Source organism: Perkinsus marinus (assembly GCF_000006405.1).
Source record: "Perkinsus marinus ATCC 50983 genomic scaffold scf_1104296935302, whole genome shotgun sequence".
Taxonomy (NCBI): Eukaryota; Perkinsozoa; order Perkinsida; family Perkinsidae; genus Perkinsus; species Perkinsus marinus.
The window spans coordinates 1,221,697-1,242,179 of NW_003214508.1; the positions used below are offsets into that span (position 1 = coordinate 1,221,697).

The 20,483-nt window shown below is 47.7% G+C and overlaps 7 protein-coding genes across 7 annotated transcripts; 3 read left to right on the forward strand and 4 right to left on the reverse strand.

The window, feature by feature from the left end:
- Window positions 1–301: 301 nt before the first annotated feature.
- On the forward strand, window positions 302–890 carry Pmar_PMAR003682 (hypothetical protein; the record flags this gene model as incomplete). Its single annotated transcript, XM_002784377.1, has 2 exons — window positions 302–658; window positions 714–890. 2 exons carry the CDS (start codon window positions 302–304, stop codon window positions 888–890), a joined length of 534 nt encoding a protein of 177 aa, XP_002784423.1.
- Window positions 891–3,905: 3,015 nt separating this feature from the next.
- Window positions 3,906–4,846, forward strand: Pmar_PMAR003683 (conserved hypothetical protein; the record flags this gene model as incomplete). Its single annotated transcript, XM_002784378.1, has 6 exons — window positions 3,906–4,025; window positions 4,077–4,235; window positions 4,285–4,370; window positions 4,414–4,551; window positions 4,595–4,703; window positions 4,763–4,846. The coding sequence occupies 6 exons, from the start codon at window positions 3,906–3,908 to the stop codon at window positions 4,844–4,846; spliced, it is 696 nt and encodes a 231-aa protein (XP_002784424.1).
- A 1,197-nt stretch (window positions 4,847–6,043) lies between these two features.
- Window positions 6,044–6,776, reverse strand: Pmar_PMAR003684 (translation initiation factor if-2 betam beta subunit ZnR, putative; the record flags this gene model as incomplete). Its single annotated transcript, XM_002784379.1, has 2 exons — window positions 6,044–6,556; window positions 6,654–6,776. 2 exons carry the CDS (start codon window positions 6,774–6,776, stop codon window positions 6,044–6,046), a joined length of 636 nt encoding a protein of 211 aa, XP_002784425.1.
- A 309-nt stretch (window positions 6,777–7,085) lies between these two features.
- On the forward strand, window positions 7,086–8,228 carry Pmar_PMAR003685 (proliferating cell nuclear antigen, putative; the record flags this gene model as incomplete). Its single annotated transcript, XM_002784380.1, has 8 exons — window positions 7,086–7,185; window positions 7,241–7,334; window positions 7,392–7,479; window positions 7,526–7,632; window positions 7,698–7,822; window positions 7,873–7,922; window positions 7,968–8,096; window positions 8,151–8,228. The coding sequence occupies 8 exons, from the start codon at window positions 7,086–7,088 to the stop codon at window positions 8,226–8,228; spliced, it is 771 nt and encodes a 256-aa protein (XP_002784426.1).
- Window positions 8,229–11,168: 2,940 nt separating this feature from the next.
- On the reverse strand, window positions 11,169–12,430 carry Pmar_PMAR003686 (hypothetical protein; the record flags this gene model as incomplete). The annotated part of the gene is made up of 7 exons (XM_002784381.1): window positions 11,169–11,307; window positions 11,355–11,641; window positions 11,686–11,848; window positions 11,902–12,060; window positions 12,117–12,214; window positions 12,260–12,325; window positions 12,419–12,430. The coding sequence occupies 7 exons, from the start codon at window positions 12,428–12,430 to the stop codon at window positions 11,169–11,171; spliced, it is 924 nt and encodes a 307-aa protein (XP_002784427.1).
- A 2,464-nt stretch (window positions 12,431–14,894) lies between these two features.
- Pmar_PMAR003687 (hypothetical protein) lies at window positions 14,895–15,450 on the reverse strand (the record flags this gene model as incomplete). The annotated part of the gene is made up of 3 exons (XM_002784382.1): window positions 14,895–15,084; window positions 15,131–15,228; window positions 15,286–15,450. The coding sequence occupies 3 exons, from the start codon at window positions 15,448–15,450 to the stop codon at window positions 14,895–14,897; spliced, it is 453 nt and encodes a 150-aa protein (XP_002784428.1).
- A 2,884-nt stretch (window positions 15,451–18,334) lies between these two features.
- On the reverse strand, window positions 18,335–19,602 carry Pmar_PMAR003688 (hypothetical protein; the record flags this gene model as incomplete). Its single annotated transcript, XM_002784383.1, has 6 exons — window positions 18,335–18,388; window positions 18,640–18,789; window positions 18,927–19,032; window positions 19,083–19,268; window positions 19,345–19,412; window positions 19,465–19,602. The coding sequence occupies 6 exons, from the start codon at window positions 19,600–19,602 to the stop codon at window positions 18,335–18,337; spliced, it is 702 nt and encodes a 233-aa protein (XP_002784429.1).
- Window positions 19,603–20,483: the final 881 nt, after the last annotated feature.

Below are 20,483 nucleotides of genomic sequence, written 5' to 3' on the forward strand. Positions count from 1 at the left end.
CTAAGCTTGAGTGCTAAGCCATTCAGAGCCAAATACTGCTTCGGCAACCCTGACCAGGATAGATATCATTTCGACCTTCTCTGCATTTCCGTGAACAATAACACTGGTCTGAAGACGCAGAAAATGGCTTGTCCACAGGCCGAACTTCGCCCGCGCATCATCAGCAAATAGTGAGCGACTCTATCTCAACAACAACTGTTGCCTCTTCATATCCATTTTTAGTTTCGATGATGCCCCAGCTTTGCTCGATCACGAAGTTGAGGGCTCGGCCAATCGAAATTACCATTTCCACCGAAATGCTATGGACTTGGACTCCGACCCACTGCAGAGAATTGACATATCGATAATCCAGCCTCAACTTGATCAGCTTGCTGCATCCGCTAAACTGATAGGCTTGGCGACCAACACCAAGAACAACTGGGACTCGGCCGAGCTGAAGAGATTGCAACATAGCACAGCGGGCGGTGTGGATATTATCGCCCAACTAACTGCTATTGGTTCAACTGTTAGAGATCTTCTCGGAAAGCGAACATTTGAGCAACTTTGCGACGTATATCATCGAGAAGCCAAAAAGGCTGTTGACAGAGCTAGGATGAAAGGTTTGATCTTTGACGAATCATACGACGAGCAGACATTGATAATGAAGAAGGCGGCGGATGTGAGTTCCTGATAGTCGTTCTAATCATTCCGAATTCAGCTGGTTCATCTCACAGGACTTCCCCCCTCTAACGAGTTCTACGATGAGGCTTGAGGACTACGCGGTGCGTTGCTTCTATTCTACCGATAAGGAAGGCTTAGGCATTATCATCGATAGAGAAGGGCAGCCGGAGATTGACGAGATTCGTTGTCGAAAAGGTCGTTACCTAGATGGGTTCGTGGCCACCTGGTAATGAATTAACAGTAGCACCGTCATTCGCGTGATCGCATTTATCCTTTCAGGTACAATTCGAGTCTAACCACTTATAGTTCGGGCCAGGTCGAACATTTCTTCAAAAGTGTCCCTGAGTCATCCAATGTTGATCCACTGAAAGCCTTCGATGCGTCCTCAATGTTGGAAGTACGTTATCAACTCTCACGGAAAATGAACGATATGACAATGCTCGTCCCTGAGAACGCGAGTGCCCGTTCAAAGTTCGTGAGCCCACGTGACTTACATACAAACGAAAGGTTCCTGGAGGCAGATGCTGTCAGACTACAAGAGAGACTTTGTGAAGGTATGATGTATGGGATTAGCGAATTCTTCACATTCAAGAATCTCTGTGCTGATGTCAACCGTTCAGCAACAGAGTTGTTGAGGCTAGCAAGAAAGTGAATCCCGCTGTTAACTCTTGAAGACGGAGATTCAAGGGTACTCTGCATGCAGTGCAATATCTATCCAATCGCATGTCAATATGTTGTTGTGAGTAATCATGAGAGATGTTAATTGATATTACTCGCAAGTTGTTGCGTCTGCTAGTGTAATATCGAACGCGGTTTACGGACTCGAGGGCTGTATGTAGCTGTGCAGAATTCTCAAGACTCTTGAGTCAAGAGAGTCAGTTTAACAACTAAGCTGCTTCCGTGAGAGATCGAGGTGAGCGGCGGGGTGGACTTCAGCCAATGAATTGAGTAGTTCAAATTGAGTAAACTTCATCCACCCGAAATCTTGCTATCAGAAGGAGCTCGAGCTAAGGAAACGTGGCGTGCTCACTGGGCTCACGATGTTGGGCGAAATAGATCCATCGTCAGATCTCCCGCTACTCAGTCGACTAACACCCCAGTTCAACACGACCCTTCCCACTAGTGCAAGTCGCTGTCGAAACTAATGAGATTGCTCAAACGAAGAGTAGCTGGGTAATTCAGATGATACATCTTCCTCACCCCCGTCTCGTCGCACCCGGATAGAGCTCCTTCCGGAGGGGGCAACGGCTACTCACCATACTCCATCACGGTGAGGCCTGCCTGCAAGAGCAATCCATGAGCCCTCTATGAAGTGCAGCTAACTGGATAAGCATTGACCAAGTTTTGTGAGGGCTTAGTATGTACGGCATTTTCACGATGAAAACAACTTGGGAAGCAAACGACATAAAGATGGTTCTCGAACCGAGGTCAGTCCGGGAGTATTTTCAAACACTCGCACCAATAGTATGCGTAATAAGACATATGGCACTCATGGTGGTGGAGGGGATCGCACAAGGTGGTGGGCATTTAGACTATAACTGACTTCTCGTGGCCAGACTTCAGTATGTGTTTCGGTTTCGGTTTCATACGGCTTTTCCATGTGGGTGAAGTAACACTGAGTGATGCCGCGGCCGATAAATATTTTTATAGGGTGACTCGCCGACCATACAAGATATGTCTCTAATCCGCTCATTCATCTGGTACAACTCATCGGAGGAAAATGGGGAACGCTTTACGGAACACAATGCAATCAAGGCCTCTAAATATACCGATTACGCCTTGTTGACCGCGGAGTGGCATGAACTCGGTGCCGGGCCACTATGGCCCGATAGTTTGTCCGACTACGGTTACGACACCGATGTACTTATCCATCTTAGGCGACTACAGGTCTCTACTAATCGTCCTCCGCATCCGCATTCTTTCCTCCATGGGCCTATACGACCACGTTGGTCGGACCAACTGAGGCTAGTACTACGCCGGTCTCAAACTCTCACTACTGAATCGCTAGCGATTGACCCGATGTCGAACAAATTATAGCTAACAACTCAAGCAACATGACGATCAAAGGAAACACAATGCTATGCGGATAACAGCAATTCCAAGATTCAACTTCCTCATATTCAAATCCCTGGAATACCCGAAAAGAGTCATTAAAACGACTTACTGCATCGGGACCTGTATCGACCCAGTGTAGCACTGGGATTACAAGATTGGATTTCAAACACTGCCAGTGGTTGAAATCCAATCTTCCACCACAACCTGTGACATCACGATACGACGCACCGGATGAGGGCCGTAACGGCTTGCCATACGTCTTCACAGTGCGAGGACGAGCTCCTCATAAATCAGCCTTCGACTGGCGAGGTTTTCTCAGGCGCAAATTGACCGGATAAGCAAATTCGATACCTCAGTTGAAAATTATCATGAAATCTTCAGGGGTAAATCGCCCCAACGACCCTATGCAGACAGCTTCCCGTGATTACGAAGGTAAAACGTTCTAACACACTGTTGAAGGCGAACAAGTTCAACTTGTTCGCCTTCAACAACTTGTCAAGTTGTTGTTTCTTCAGGTCAACAAATCTTGCTCTCTAGGAGTTCCTCAACGCTATTGCGCTTTTTTGCCAATTTGCAGCAAGCCGTCGCCGTCGCAGTAGGTAGCGGCGGCCGCACCCGGTCCTCAGCCCAAAGTGACTTCTCCAAGAGCTGTTATCTACCTCTTTTTGAGCAGCACTCCCGAGCCTGCCAATGACGTGGCTAATGCGAGCTTGTCTCGGCTTCTATTGATGGCGGGAGCATTCCGTAAGGGTCCTCCCGAATCGGTATACGTGGCTGCGCGAAGAACCCAAGTGAGAACTTTCCCTAGACCCTTTTGAGATCGTCATCTATTAGTATGTAGAAGCACAATGTTCTTTGAACAGGTAGATCCAGCAGACGACATTGGAGACGGCCAAACTGGCTGCCTCTGCCGTTGGGAAGTAGCAGTGGAAGTGTAGCATTCATTGGCCCACAGCGTTTCGGACTTGTTTCTATTGCAAGCTGGATATGTATGGTTGTCAATACTCTCGTTGCGGTATTACCGTGAATATGCGGATCAGTAGGGTCCTAAATAAGACTACCAAGACAATCTTGTCACGAGAACACTTCTCGCAGAGGATTCGCTGGCAAGCTTCGAGTGACAATCGAGATGGGCTCCCTCGAAAGAGTTTCCCTGATGGACATGCTTGTCAGTTGTTTTAAAAGACAACATGGAAGTCTTCTGTCAAGGGGATGTGCCACCATCGTACATTCCTCGGAGGTTCTATACACCATCCGATCTGGCTAGCCACAGCAAGAACAATGACTGTTGGGTAGCAGTACATGGCAGAGTAAATCGCTTACAGTTGTCGCTCGTGGTATCTTCCTCTTCTTTGCAATAGGTACTGGACCTTACCAACCTCATGGCCAGCAACAGGTCGGCTCTCAGCACACCCATTCTCAAGGCGGCTGGCACCGACATAAGCCATTGGTTCGAGCTGGACAGCGAGGGACTGCCGACGCCGAAGCTCTTCAATGACCCACAGCTTTCCGATATGAGAGTGAACCAAGTCAGATAAATGTAGACTCGATCGCCTCGCCCTTTCGTAGGTTCCATTCTGTCCTACTGGCCGTTACCTTCACATCCCCACTCCCCTCCCCGACTCAAGCCACCGAGACGAGGCTACTGATATTCCGTAGGAGTATAGTATTAGTCATGCGCAGTACAGCTCATGCTAGGTGGTGGCTCGATCCACAATACCATATTGGCAGCCTGGCCACAGCAACTCGGAAGATTGGTCTCCTGAACGTCCTCATTGGACAGACATGCATACTAGAAGTCCCGATAGAGGAAACTCTAGCAGAGATTGCTACACGGTTGGACAGTCCAAATTCTCTTTACTCGGCACAGTTCTGTCAGGTACCACGATTACAATTTTCACGCATTGAGCTACACATGGAAGCGACTAGGCAGGAAGCTGGATATGGAGAAGACCTTGGAGGAAAACGGCGTCCCTGACGAGGCGAATGTGAGTTGTAGACGTGGTCAATGAATCTTCCCATTAATTCTCTCTTTGTGTGCTGTCAGTTGCTGAAGAGCCTCGATGTCGATCCTGATGAGCATATTCCCGTACTGCACCTCTACTTCAATGATGACCTCACTGAAGCATAATGATGTTTTTATGTTGTTCGACTCTAATAATCCCTTGCGTTGTGGTCTTTGTGCGGATATAAGAGACCCCTGGATACCAGCCATGATCGCTATCCATGCCTCACAGTTCAGCGGATTCTAACAAGTGAGTTGACGCCATTCAATGGTTCAATAGAATCCTGGAAGCAACCTTTTTCAATTCACTCAGCTGGACGCCATATTGCTCTAGGCGTTTGCATGTGAGTGAACCCATGGCGACAGGGAATAATCTCGAGATTTCTCGAATAAACGTTCCGTACTCTACTGCCACAGACAGACACTAGACATTCCCTTATGGCGATAATCTCGAGATTTCTCGAATAAACGTTCCGTACTCTACTGCCATAGACAGACACTAGACATTCCCTTATGGCGATAATCTCGAGATTTCTCGAATAAACGTTCCGTACTCTACTGCCATAGACAGACATTAGACATTCCCTTATGGCGATAATCTCGAGATTTCTCGAATAAACGTTCCGTACTCTACTGCCATAGACAGACATTAGACATTCCCTTATGGCGATAATCTCGAGATTTCTCGAATAAACGTTCCGTACTCTACTGCCATAGACAGATGCTAAACATTCCCTTATGGCGGAATAGTCGAGGAGCGTGTCTGTTAGAATGATGAAATTCTAATTCTGACTAACTTCGCAATACTTTCGTCTTCACCCGAATCGGAGACCGGAAACTCCAACGCAATACATCTGCTTCGCAAAACTACGTTGGCCAATACCCGTTCGCATGGGCACGAATACAACTTTGATAAGAGATTCTAGCAAGTGGATCTCTAATCTTTAATCACGGTTAGCCCTTTGACTATCAACTCAAACCAAAGACGATCGAGAAAAATGTGTGCAAATTCTACAGAAGTTTCCATATCTACTGTAGCCTATCTGTACGGGTATGAACGACAGCGGAAGAGTAAGCCTCATTCTGTTAGTTGTGCAGAAGCACAACCCACGGCATAACTTTGCTGCTGCAACAACCCCGGTCACACGAGAGTAGTATGACCAGGGGTAACCAGTCTACTGGCAGTACTTTCTACTACTCGCACGAGGACTTTCCCTGGGGTGAAGAGACGCAGTGCTCAAGAGATTCCCCAAAGCCGTGCTTTCCGTGCCGTTTACCAAACAGAAAGTTTACAATAGATAATACCGCAGCAGTGGTCAACTACTACTTAGCGAGCTTCGCGGCCTTTCGGTCAGCGCGAGTAGTCGCATGGAAACCGGACTTGATAGCGTGCACCGTTCGAGATGCACCACAGTTGTTACATTTCATAGCATAGAGGCGAGTGGCAGGGTCACGCACGAACTCAGTGTTCAACGACTTGCACATCGGACAGGTAACATAAGCACTCAAATATTTCCGCAATAATGACTCAATATGTTTCGCCATATACCGCCCCTTCAGGATCAGCTGACCGTCACCAGCAAGAGAGCCAGTAGTACCCAACTCGGAGAGGAAGAACTGTAGAACGTGCTCCTTGGACCGGTTCATTCTGACGCAGATCTCGCCGAAGTTGACGAACGATACACGCTTGGAACCGACCCGCTCGATCTTCGGAGGAGGTAACCTCATCGCTCTCTTGCTACCGCCGAGAGCAGGGTTCTTCTCGTTGATCATCTCGTGGACACGAGCCAGAAGCTGCTCATAGGGATAAACTACTCCTCTTTCGAATGAAGCATCCTGAGGAACAATAGATTGAGCATTGACCATTACAGATGAAGTGGGTCAACAGATTCGTGATAATCACGAGTAGGTCGCTGAAAATCTATAGGATTACCTCGCCCTCATGAGAACTCTTGGACTTCTTCTCTTTCTTAACCTTCTTCTCCTTACTGGACTTCTTCTTCTTCTTACCGAAGTCGAAGTGTTCAGCCTCAAGTTGTTGTTCAACGTCAGCCATGGTGGAAGATGACTGAATTGGGTTCACATAGCGAAAAGCCACTAGTTCAAATCGATCGAAACGCCCAAAATAGCCAGGCATTTTCATGCTTGAATTTCTTTCGCTCTTTTAGCCACGAGGGTAACGGATGTGACTCTCATGCGGGAGATCCCTGGTTCGATCCCGGACATAACCCTACTGCGGTTCATCGATCAGATTGGCGAGCGCGACATCGGCGAAAAACTGTTGAGCGCCTCGGATGTTCCCTCGACGTTGCGTTCTCCGCGCCAACAAGCAGTGGCGATTTGACAGTCGTATCTCTATTGAATCATGTTTGAATGCAAGCTTGAGCAAGCTGTTCTCTTCAAGAAGGTTGTGGCTGCCGTCCTCGATATAGTCAAAGAGGGAAATTTCGACTTGAGCGACGAAGGTAAACAAACTTCTCAAGCTCATCCCCGCATAGCACCATGTTAACTATTCGTTAGGCATCAGGGTTCAAACCATGGACACTACACATGTCGCCCTGGTCCAGATGGAATTGAAAGAGAGCGCTTTCGATGAGTTCAGATGCGACAGAGAGTAGGCCTCCTCCTCCTACCGCTCCGTATCAACTAGATTCAATCACATTCTGCTCAGGAGCTGTGTTGGTATCAACTTCGAGGCTCTCACCAAGCTACTCAAGCTGTGCCGTGATGACGACTCCTTGTCTCTGAAGAAGGAGGAAGTATTCAATTCCTGGCTTGCATTACCTTAACTTTTCCTCTGTTTAGGATTGTGACACTTTGACCATCACCTCTGCTGGTGAGGGCAGGGCTGTAGAGTGTGATATGAACTTGATGGACATCGAAAACGAGCAGCTTGGCGTGCCTGATTGCGAGTATGAATCTCGCGTTGAAGACGATCGAGTAGGTGGTTGAGCTCTGTATGGAATTCGGTCGTTAGATACTCATGCGAGATCAAGATGAAGTGCTCGCAATTCGCGAAGATCTGTCGTGACTTGAAGGACTGTGGTGGAGAGAACTTGAGGATTGACTGCGATAAGAACTCTGTGAAATTCTCTATGAAATGTAATCACGCTAAGGAGCTGAGAGTTGCATAAACATTTCACACTCCTCAGGCGACGGGCATGTGAAGTCATCATCAATCAAGTTGGAGCACGATGTTGAGGTATGAAATTGAGCGGTGCAGTTTGGTATTTTACTCCCTATACAGATTACTCATTGCAAGGAGGCTGTCGAGAATTTATGCTTCTCTCTTCGTTATCTTCTCTTGTTCACTAACAAGGCTTGTGCGCTGAGTGATGATGTAACACTTCGTCTTTCAGCAGAGACTCCACTCATGGTAACGTTGAATGATGTAACTCGAGCGTTTTAATGTCGACGTCGCACTGATCAGATCGACTACTGTGTGGCCGACTCGCCTGAGAAGGGTTTCGTCCGCTATTTCCTTGCCCCTAAGCTGGATGATGAGTAGCGAGTTAATGTGCACGACAGTTTTTGATTGCTCGCGAGGTGTTTCGCTTGCCAAATTCAACAACTTGCTGGTTGTGTTGGTCAATAATATCGCTCAGCGGGTGAGTGATACAGGGAGTGAGCATTTCGTATACACCTCGCAAAAGAAGTTCCATATTCCAGAGGAAGGCATTGCAGGAGTCTCATATAGCGGTTCGCTTTGGCCGGGTTGGATAAGTATGCATGGCAGTTGTATCCAAGTTAAATGCATTATCGTTTTCGTCAAATCGTCTCTGCGATACTGCTCCAGGAGTTCGCCGTCATCGATGCAAGGATAGGCTCTTTGGGTTGCATCGGGTTCTGTGAGAAATTCGTGCCAGATTTCGGAGTAAGTTTAATCAGTCCGATAACGATTGTCTCCCCGTGAACAAACTCGACATTCGAAACCTTTGTTCGTGATATATAGTGAGAAGCACGTGTCTCGGACACTTGTAACCAAAATGGTCCTCAAGAAATGAGAGGATTCTTTTATCAGGATTGGTTCGGAAGCCGTTATCGACAAGTGTGTCGATTCGAAGCACCTTATGAATCCTGGAAGGCCGAGGAGCCTAGCAGGAAGAGGGTTGTCAAACGAGGGAGGATCTTCGAATTCAAATTATTACCGTCAGGGAGGTCTGGGGGAATAGCGACCGAAGCGATTGAGTGCGACGACTATTTCTATAACTAGTAGGTTGAAGTTATACATCCATCGAAAGTCGCGTTTTCTTGCCTTCAGCAACTGGCGTTTCTCTGGACTTCTAAAACGGGCAGACAATGAGCCTTATTCCGATGGGCTCTTGCACTATGCCTCGTCACCTGAAGCATCGTTCCTCTCTGAACCACTCTGGACAAGGTACAATTCGCTCTACAATGGAGCTGCTTCCACTGAGGGCAATGAGGCCTGTATCACCGCTGCAACGAACTTGTGGAAGAAACTGAGCAAGGATGGCACAATACCGAACACGATACGAGAAGGCGAAAATCAATACATACATGATCTTATGAACGGAGTCTGTTTATTGAATCGACAGAAGCAGAAAAAGATGATCCGAGCTATTTCCTTCGGACTTGTGAAGGGCCACTTGATCGACCCGTACGCTGGCGAAAATCGTGCGACTCTTACCACGCTTCTTGGAGATTACGTTCGTATGGAGGATTTTCTCGAATATAAAGAGCATGTGGGCTGATCTTTCGTTAATTGCATGTTGTTGATGTTGCTGAATTGCTCAAAAAGAATAGTCTGAGTTGACAAGTATAAGGTCATTTTGTAGCAACGAGTCTATGGGCATTGAGATAAAATCCTATCCAGAGAGTATCTTAAACAACTAGGGCCCCTAAACATAATCGTCACTGGAATAGATGATGTTTACTCGAGGGTCTCGCCCACCGTTCCTGGTCAAGGAAGAGGAGTTCACTGTATTTACCATGAAGGGAAGAATGTATTATCCTTCATGACTACTAGTCATTGACTAGTACGGGATGATGCCGAAGAACTCAAGTACCTCCTGAGAGCACTGTAACACAACTCCACGGTGAGCAACAACCGGAATGTCTCAGACATGATTTCGACATCCGCGAATATTGACGTCACTCTGAACAGCTACAAGAGAATCATGCTACTCGAGCCAGGGCCCACCAACGGCTGAGGCGACTAGAGCTGCCGTGAGGACCTGATCGAGCGGGACAGCTGCATTGAGACAACATAGACTGTTACCGTTCTATCACGATCTGCAGTAATAGGCAAGGGAGGAAGTTCAATAATATTGAAGCCTTTGCCTTGTAACGATGAACTAGAACAAGGAGGTGAGTGATTTACGACCGGAGGTAACCTATACTGCTACGCTGCTCCAACAGGATCCGTCGAGCTCCGGAGAAGGACAAACGTTCGGTTGGGTGAAGCAAGCTCTTCGAGTAAGCTACTTAGACTCATTGCTGTCCTGAAAGACGAACACTGACATACTATACCTCGCGAGGATGAGGACACGGCCACACGGTAGTTATCCGCGCTAATATAGCAACTCCCTCTGCGAAGGATGCAGATATAGCTTACTGAGCCACAGTGAGGAGAACTGTTGTAAAAATGACTTCGCCCTCGCACATTCTCCGTAGCGGCAACCTACGTTGCCGGGCTTTCTCACGAACCTGATGTATAGTCATCTCCCAGTTGTCAGAGTCACTTTCTCAGTCGGCGCTCTCAATCCCTCTCATATCAGCCGAGTCGCAGAGGGACTCTCATCTTGAAACCATAGAGTGATTAGAACACTCGCTTCTATCGTAGGCATCCTGTTCTAGTTTGATGCACAACCTACAGCTTCTCCCCATCCCTCGAACATTCTCGCTTCGGCGGCATTCTTCACCAACAATACGACTGAGCATTGCCGCGATGGTGCAGTTAACATATTCTTGAAAGCCTCTGCCAGCAGAGTGCCGGCCTCTCGCTTATACCAGTAGGCATATAACCAGTGAGCATGGAACTGAATGAATCGACTCTGAATTCGACAAGTATGGATAGAACTGTAAAGCACTGAAACTGTTACACTCCAGTTCTATCGAGTTGATGCTCAATAGCATAACGCTAAGACGTTGTTGTATTCTTTTCATAATCTAGCAGCACTAATCAAGAGCCGTTATGCTAAGTTTTTCGCGCTGAGCATAGAGATTAAATTTGAAATCGAAGTAAGGCTGTGCAGAAAAAGAGCCGAACTCACATCAATAGATCTGATAGGAATCGACAGTGGATGTCGGAAGGTTGGCGGAGACACTTGAGGGAAGCCAAATCCAGCCTGAGCTGTAGGCATAGTGATTCACCTGCCGATTTTTGTCCACCAACCGGATCACTCCAGCAACTTTGCCGTACATGTGGACGAAACTGTGCCTTTAATAGGTCACAATTCAACAGGCATATTGGCATATACTGGACTGCTCACATGAGTTGCAATACAGCCTCTTCTGCGCCGTGACTGCCGCCAATGATGATACGATTCTGTCGTACACGATGGACATTAATGAGCTCGGAGAATTCTCTCAAGACATCGTCAACACTGCTAGAAGGGTTGCCATCCCTGACACAATCGACTGAACCACTATGGCTGGATGCTCCTATGCTTACCGAATCTTGGATAGCTCCGGAATCGGAATTTGCACGGTTCTGTAGGCGACACCTCCACCACACTCATGTTCGAGCGACTCGTCGAACGCGGTGTAATTCTCTGCTCGGACCGAAGAGCCCATCAGATCTTCTATAACGTGCGAAATCTTCCACACGGATGTAACGGCAGGATTGTCCTTATGGACATGCGTGGTCGGAGTGAGCCAAATAACAGCGCACAGTGGTCGAGTTAGAAGCAGCAACAAATCGGTGAGTAGATCGTGCCCAACGCGTGGGAGATTATTGGTCTAGGGGGAAAAGACGGTGAAGAGAACCAAGCGCAGACTCTTACCTTGATTGATCGAATAGATCCAACATCGTCCGATCGTTCCCCATAAGTCCTGATCTGCGTTCTTCTCGACATACCAACATCGGCGATTTTAGGCGTCACATTAGCCAAAGTATCCCAACCGCCGATGGTCATCACACCTCCCAGACTCAGTGGGTAAACACTCCTGACATGAACAACGCCCTCCTAGATTTCCGGGATTCCCTTTGGGAGACTTACGTGAAGTAGGCCGCCATGGCGGCTCCAGTCCCCTGACCGACCAGAATTATGTGATGCGCCGGTACAACGCCGATGAGCTCGTTGACCGTGATACTGAGATATCGTAGGGAGTTCTCTAACATGGGGTCATCGGGGTGGGCCATTGCTGATTCGGTAAACCTAAACCGCGATCAATCTTGAACCTCTGTGTCCTAGTAGACCCTGGATGTGCATACCAGTCGGTCTGCCCAGCAGGGAATGGTAGCCAAGAGAACCTGGCCTCGCCGCAGCTTCGTGAGAGTTGGTCGAAGGAGTTTGTGGAATCCACCAAGACCTGAGTAACTCTCAAGTTGATAACCCCAACATTCGAGTCACTTACATCAAATGCATCACGGAAGGCTACCATGAAATCGGCCTCCACCTCCTCTTCGCTGTTCGGAGCGGTCTGTAGTAAACACAGTATCCTACACGCCGACTCCCCAAACATCAGTCTTGTTGAACCGAGTAATACGAACCATGAAAATAATGGTGCACGTACCGTTAGGAACATCAGAAAAGAAACAGCTACTAGATCCACTCAGTATGATTGAGCGAGAACACTCTCAGCGATTCCGAGCCGAAGCCGATGGGCGAAGTTGTTAGAGCCGCTGAAGTGCCTGTGCCAGAGATGACTCCAACCAGGCTGTAGTAACGTAATACCGTATTGAATGAATGGACACCTAGTTCTCTGCGTTTCACAGCAAACATGTTTGACAAACACGAATGAACACCTCTTGAATAGTCACAAGCTATACAAACTCCCAGTCGCTATCGCTGTTAGATGAGTTGCATCTTAGAATCTGGATACCACTCCATGCCCAATTCAAAATCACAGGGATGATGCAGTCTCTCATCAACACCTGACCGAGAGGATGAATGCTGAATGCAACGATGCTAAAGTCTGGTGATGAGCCCATCTAGATGCTCTGATTAATGCCATTCCGAAGTAATAAGGCTTCCCCGGAAGATTGGTTCCCTCAAGGTGATGGCCTTGACGGTGTAACCATCGTCTATGAATTCTCGCACCTCAGGCAAGACCGATCCGATATCAGATAGTCCCACTTTGGGTTCCGTCTCCAAGTTGTCCGGAGAGGGAAGCGTTGGATCCCCTATACAGATCACCCGCATGTCAAGAGCTCTGATCAAGAATCTAATTCCGAGAAGACTCCAATGGCTACGAAAAGAGGTGGACCTCACCCCAGGGTATCATACACTGATTGTGTAACGACGACGAGGGAGTTGGTTCCTTTACCCTCCAGAAATCTGCGTATGCTGGGAATTCGATCGTCCAGAGGACCATGGCTTCGGCTTTCTGTTTCCCTGCTAAGAATAGTCGGTTGCCCACTAGGTGGCTGCGAACTCACCCAAAGATGCTTTCCACTAGACTAATAAATTCAACTTCACCATGACATCTATCTGATAGTTCTAGTTCTCGAGCATTATCGCGAACCTGGAAGCGGTGATTCTACTGCAGATCCTTTGACAGCAATGGAAGGGGAAGCAGTCAGGAGAGGTATAGGGATCGACTCTGTTGTGAATACTGTACGTGAACTCACCGCCTCAGCCCAGTTTCCCATGGCCAGTAGCTCGACGACCTCCTTAACAATCAATATCACCACACAATGCCTTGGGGGTGCCGAGAACAATATGGTGAAACCTTCAAATAGTTTCGAATCCAATCTGACGAGGATATTGTAGGTCGATGCTCCAGAGCAGCGAAAGACCTATACTCAGCTTTGCTGGATCCCTTCTCGTGAGTAACTGAAACCTCTGGCACACCAGGATCATTAAGATCAAGTGGGCGAAGGGCCTATCGGAAACACTGCGGGGTCCATGACCATGCATTGACTCCTCACTTCTGGTGTGTTCAACAGGAGAATACCAGCAAGCTGACTAGTTATGGTGGGACATTGCATGCTGACAGAGAGGAGTTTTGGTTTAGATCGAAAAACGACAAAGTCCGTACACGAATCGCTTCACACCTCGAGCCCCGATGCCTTCTCCGCCAATGACGATGCGATGACCAGGGATACGATCACGGATCAGGGCGGAATACTCATCCTTAAGAGTATCGTGGAAGGAGGCGATGGCGAGGTTTCGGGGATAATCCGCGAGAGATGAAGTTTTTCTGATAACAGCGTACAACTGTCCAGTTGAATTGTAGTTCGATGCACTAAATAGTATTTAGTAAGTACGCCAGGTGAATATTCTTAAAAGCGCAGTTTTGTGGGGGTTCACGCGATGAACAATCGAGGGTAGATTGGCATCATTATGAACTCACTCAGAGAACCTCTTCGCGCTCTTGGGGCGCATCTCATGCAGCTGGAGTTGAATTCTTGTACCACAAACTCGCTGTAGATGATGAGCCGCCTTCGAACTTCCAGAGCTCCGCAGAATTCTCTGCATCTGCATAGAACTACGAGCATCTATGCAGGCACCAGAACAAGACCATGCGTGGGGAGGAACGCGTCCCAGTGATCGGCCCTGACGTGGACCGGAACCACGACCAGTGATCACCTCCTTCTTCCTTTGTTTCTTATGATCGAGTATTCTACGACCTGGCGGGACTACCCAAATGACTCCGCACAACGGTTGGGTCATCATAGACACTAGACTCCCCCAGGGCTGGCCCTTGTCACGCTTGCCGCAGAAAGAGGCTTTGAAAAAACCCGACTTGGCGAGGTCCTGGACGGGAGTGGCAGTTAGTCTATATTGGAATCATCCCTTACAGCTTACGAAGGTGACACGGTCATACAGCGCTCCTACTATTGAGAGTATCTTGTTGCCGACAGATGCTCTCGGTTCTCCACATATTGGAGTACGTGTGCGCTCCCATGCAACGCTCGAAGTCAAATGGGCTGCCCCCTCTGATAGAGGTATCCAACCAGCGAAGGAAAATACTCCTCCGAGTTTACCGGGATAGAGGATCCTGAGGGAGATGAATGGCAGTAAGCAAAGTCGAGTCTACAAGTAACTCACACAGCCTGTATAGCAATAGCGGCGCCACTATAAACTCCAATAAGGAAGATAGACTGTAGAGGTATGCGGTTGGCTATCCGATTGATACGCCCAGTGATGTACGCCAGGGAGTTTATCAACTGTTGGTCGGTGGGGTCTGTGTAGCCGGGCTGGCCGGGGTAATGAGGGCTTGGGGTAATAGTAAACCTGAGGGAACACAGCTACCCTCCATACACTATCTACGTCAATGCACCATTGTGTTTGGGGATGTGGTGGGGCTAACATCTCGAACTCTATCTTGGGACATGTAGCCCTCACCGCACCAGCTGCAGAAGACGGCTCAACGTGAGCCTAAAAAAGATAAGAACTCACTGAATTGGATCTCGGTAACAACGCCTGACTGCTCACCAAATAGCCATTAAATGACTCCTTGTGTTTCTCGAAGAGATCCCGATCGACCGGGGTATTCCTATCCGGAAGATACAGAACATGGCAAGCAGCATTCCCTCCATACGCCCTGCCAAACACAGTCATCAAGATAGTAAAACCTCCATGAATGATGGAGGATGCCATAGTAAAGTATTGACTAGTTGATAACCATGCATGAATCTACGGAGAATGCCTCGCATCAATGCAGAACCGTTCAAAGACGTGTCGAGCCTCCGAGTTCAGCGCTACCGATCAGAGACTACGAGTGAGGGAGATAGATCGGTCGTGTGTTGTTATTGAGAGCTTTATACTGGAAACGTACCGCCCGAACCATTCGCCCTTTCCCTGGTCTGGAAATGACCTTCTTCGAGCGACCGTGTTCACGTTGTTGCTTCATCAAACACAAAATCTCCTCTACTTGGCAAAGGGAACAATCACAGGTAGTCGCTGCGTATGAGAACTTGCATTATCGCTAAGCCTAGGTTCGTGATTCTGTCAATTATATCATCTGTACACACCGTGAGGGATTCTGTGACCAGCCACGAGCTTCATTCCTCGGCTAATAAAAGGATCTATTCGGTCTGTTCTCACATTCAAGGGCCTGACCTCTAGTGACACATTAACAAGAAGCTTTCCGGTTAAGGACAACAGGTGGTACATCTTCATGCACATGATAACATCCAAAAGAACAAGTTGACTAAGAACATCTGTTAAATCAGCTTCCAATCTCCGTCTCGCTCAGGAAGATCGACCGCTCTTGATTTCTGTGTTGCCCAATCCAATACTGTTGGAATAATCGAGTCCTGTAGTACTTCCTGAAATGCGGAGGTTGTATAATATGGAGTGCTCCAAAGCGGTGACGAGGAAATAATGAGTGGTTATTCACGTCGGAAAATGGATATCCGAGATAGGCGGTATCTCTCAAAAGCGTTGAGAACTGCATGATCTACCTCGACCTTGTTTTCTTGCTCATTAGAGTGTAAAGCGAGCGGGCTGTCAATAACGGACGGCCGTATATCAAGTTCATCCACATACCTCCTGCGGACCAAGTAATGAGACAAGTCAGGACAAAAGAACTCACGTTAGAGGATTCGAGAGAGATTCTGTGATGAATACGAGCGAGCTGCTGGCCCTTGTATTCATCTTCAGAAAATTGACTATTTCATGATCACGAGCACGAGCTCGAGCATCGCTAGGGTCAGGCTGAGCAGGCGAGCCCGCAGAGCGCGACCTGAACAAACAATCACGCCAAAGAGAACGGTAATGGAATACTTCAAATAACCGAGGCCTCACCCGAAGATGCTCTCCACTAGGCTGATGAACTCGATGCCGGAACTGCACTTCTTGGTAAGCCTACGATCACTACCACGTCGCCGAACCTGGAAGTGGTGATTCTACTGTAGGTCCTTTGTCAGCAATGGAAGGGGAAGCAGTCAGGAAAGGTACAAGAATCGACCCTGTTGTGAATACTGTACGTGAACTCACCGCCTCAGCCCAGTTGCCCATGGCCAGTAGCTCGACGACCTCCTTAACAATCAATATCACCACACAATGCCTTGGGGGTGCCGAGAACAATATGGTGAATCCTTCAAGTAGTTTCGAATCCAATCTGAGTCACAAAGCGAATCATGAGAGCTAGCCTACACCTTTTCAATTTCAAATTCAGCAAATGAAAGAACAAATTAGAAAAATGAAATTTGATTTTAGTCGGATGAAAGGAGTTTCACCGAATGAAAGCTCAAATTCGAAATGAAAATTCGATTTTCGTAGACCACTCAAGAATGAAAGTTCAAATTCGTAAATGAAATTTATGAGGTCGGAAACACAAGTTGAAATTCGTCAAACACAAGACAAAGACTGCTCGAGGTACTTCTCAAATGTGAACAGTTATTGCACTGAGTGAGATTTACGGGTAGTTCCCCGGAACGTTGGGTCACATCGGTCCGCCGGACCGTCGGTCCGGGACCGATGTAACCCGTCGGAACCCGAACTTTTCGTAGAGGTTTGGTCCGGTTCGGTATTCGGTCGATCAAAGTTCGGTTCGGCGGTCAGGAAATCGAACCGAACATGTGCTGACCCCATCGCCCTTCCGATATCATCGGAAGGGTAATGGAGATCCTCCATGGGAGAATCAAACCCAAAAAATCTCCCGGTTCGGATCTCTGAAAATCCTTCATTGCAAATTTCTGGATTGCACTGTACTGTTGAGCATTACGGTGCAGCCCGTAGAGCACCATCAGCACTCGCAATTTGCGAGTCGCAAGTCGATCCGTGGCACGACGCTCACGAGAATTTCCTTCCATCGAATGAAAGTGAGCTTTCATTGGTCGGAATTGGTCTTGTGTTCGACGACTTTGAACTTGCGTTTCCGAATAAATAAACTTCATTCATAAATTTGAACTCTCGTTTTCGACCGGTCTACGAAATTCTAACTTTTGTTTCGAATTTGGACTTTCGTTTCGCCGAAAACTCCTTTCACTCGTCGAAATCAAATTTCATTCATCTAATTTGTTCTTTCAATTGTTGAATTTGAGATTGAAAAGGTGTAGTAATGATCTCTACCCAGTTAGCTCCGATCGCTCCTCGTATAAAATAGGGAGCAGGGGAGGATTGTGAATTCGAGGGACGGCCTGCAAATGAGAAGAGTGCTGCTCCGTCAACTAATATTGCAGGTACGACTTACATCGGACGGACTCAATTTGAGAAGAAGGGCGCCCGCGAGTGTTCGAGTGACAGTTGGGTTCTCCGAGCTAACAACGATGCAGATGAACCACGAAGATAGCTGCGACAGTGGCCTACACAAATCGTTGTATGGCTTCGGCTGCTTTCCCATGCCCCGCTAACACTATACGGTGTGTAGGAACATTCCATTCTTGTAGGAGAGAGAGATCGCGGAGGAGGTGGTAAGAGTCTGGTCTGACAAGACTGGATCCCGGCTAAAATTGGTAATCAGCGCGAGAAGCTCAGCATTCACTCTGGTGCCCTACAGTGTTGTCATGCACTTTAGAATAGCGGAAAAAAGCGACACTCACTCGTACTTATCGTTGTCGAAAGCATCTTGACCAGGGCGATCAGTGATGAGCTGAAAGCTCGTTCCGCATATTCTCCGCATGGAGTCCTCCATCATTGAACTTTGGTGTTTGAAAAGCACATGTTGTATCTACCGTAACAAACACTTTTCTTACTCCACGATGAACGACTCAAAATTCCGGTATATTCTCAGCTTCATTATTAACCGTATACTATTAGCGATAACCATGACATGATTGGTCATCGTCTGTGAGTAGAGCACCATCCCCGTGATCGAAGTTGCTTGTGGATGGAATAACTCACCGTGTTCTCCACCTCATCCATCTGTGAATGAGCCAACCAGACCACTCCACACGTCGGTCGAGCCATCATAGAGGATAGCGTACCCCAGGGCCACTCTTCTGTAGGTGCTTCACTATGGAAGCTATCGAGGAATCCAGAGGCCGCCAGAACCTGACATATGGTCAACTGAGCAAGTGGCACTGCCCTTTTGGACACACGTTTCCGAGGTTATGTAGTGTTCCATCGATCACTAGACTCCTATCATCTCGCTGCACGCTCATAACACCACTGATGGGAGTACGCATCACCATCTTCTCATCTTGGGCAGGCTTGATCAGATGGGCTGCCCCCTTTGATAGAGGTATCCAACCAGCGAAGGAAAATACTCCTCCGAGTTTACCGGGATAGAGGATCCTGAGGAAGATGAATGGAAGTGGGAAGAGGTGAGTCTACAAGTAACTCACACAGTCTGTATGGCAATAGCGGCGCCACTATAAACTCCAATAAGGAAGATAGACTGTAAAGGTATGCGGTTGGCTATACGATTGATATGCCCAGTGATGTACGCCAGGGAGTTTATCAACTGTTGGTCGGTGGGGTCTGTGTAGCCGGGCTGGCCGGGGTAATGAGGGCTTGGGGTAATAGTAAACCTGACGGAACATCGCTACCCTCCTTACACTATCTACGTCGATGCACCATTGTGTTTGGGGATGTGGGGGGACTAACATCTCGAACTCTATCTTGGGACATGTAGCCCTCACCGCACGAGCCTTCATGACATCCTTTTGCCCAACCTGAGAATCGCGAGGAGTCTCCACCCCTAAAGCCATTCTATGGTCGACTCACTAAATATTTGAAGAATGCTTGCTTATGCTTGTTGAAAAGAGCTGAATCACTCGAGCTGTTTCTATCTTGCATATAGAAAACATGACACCCGGGAGGTTCTCCGTACACACTGCCCAACACAGCCATGAGGACGGCCATTGCTCTGCAGGCAGGAAAGGAAGCCATCGGGACTTATCAACTGATCAAAAAAGCACCTTCTTTCTATACAACAGTGCTATGTCCGCTTAATAAGCCCGAAACATTTTTCCATGGTCACCAACTACTTCAAAAACTTCACACTCCTTCGTTAATAGAAGGATGTGTTGAGGCAACCCTAACTCCTAAGAGACTGGCGACATTCGTGGAATGGAAATTTATTGCCCGACAAGAAGTCCAGGTCCGCTCGCCTGGAAACGATCCCAGTTCGGGCAAACAAAAACTGATGTAAGTTGTTTCTCGATCATTACTGAGACTAAGAGAGCCACAAGCAGTCCACCACCTCTCACTCAAGTAGCTCCCACTGCGAGGAAAACTCCCCGACTTGTGTTTTCAACCGATTGCACCGACATCACGTTCACGAAAACGCAAACGACGAACATGCGAGACTTTCCAGTGAAAGACTATCACCTACACCTTTTAAACATCTAGTTCGTCTTTGGAACCATCAATTTCGTCGGGACGCGCGAAGTTGGAGGTACGAATCCGAAACGGGAAGACCATATTCGCAATTAGAACTTTCAACTTCGTCATAGAACTTTCAAGTTCGTCTGAAGTCGATAGGAAGTTCAAATTCGTCCTAATAGAACTTTCAATTCCGACTCTCGAACCTTCGAGTTCGTCATAGAACTTTCAACTTCGTCGAGTACACCTTTGGAACTTCAATTTCGTCCCTTTAGGGAAATCGACTTCGTCGTTCGGAACTTCAATTTCGTGTTTGCGGGGCAATCATGCCAGTACTCTCATGGTGAGGCTTATGATTAGTGCTCGCGGTACACAACCGAAGTAGTACTACAGCAACAACGAAGGCACTATTGAAAATC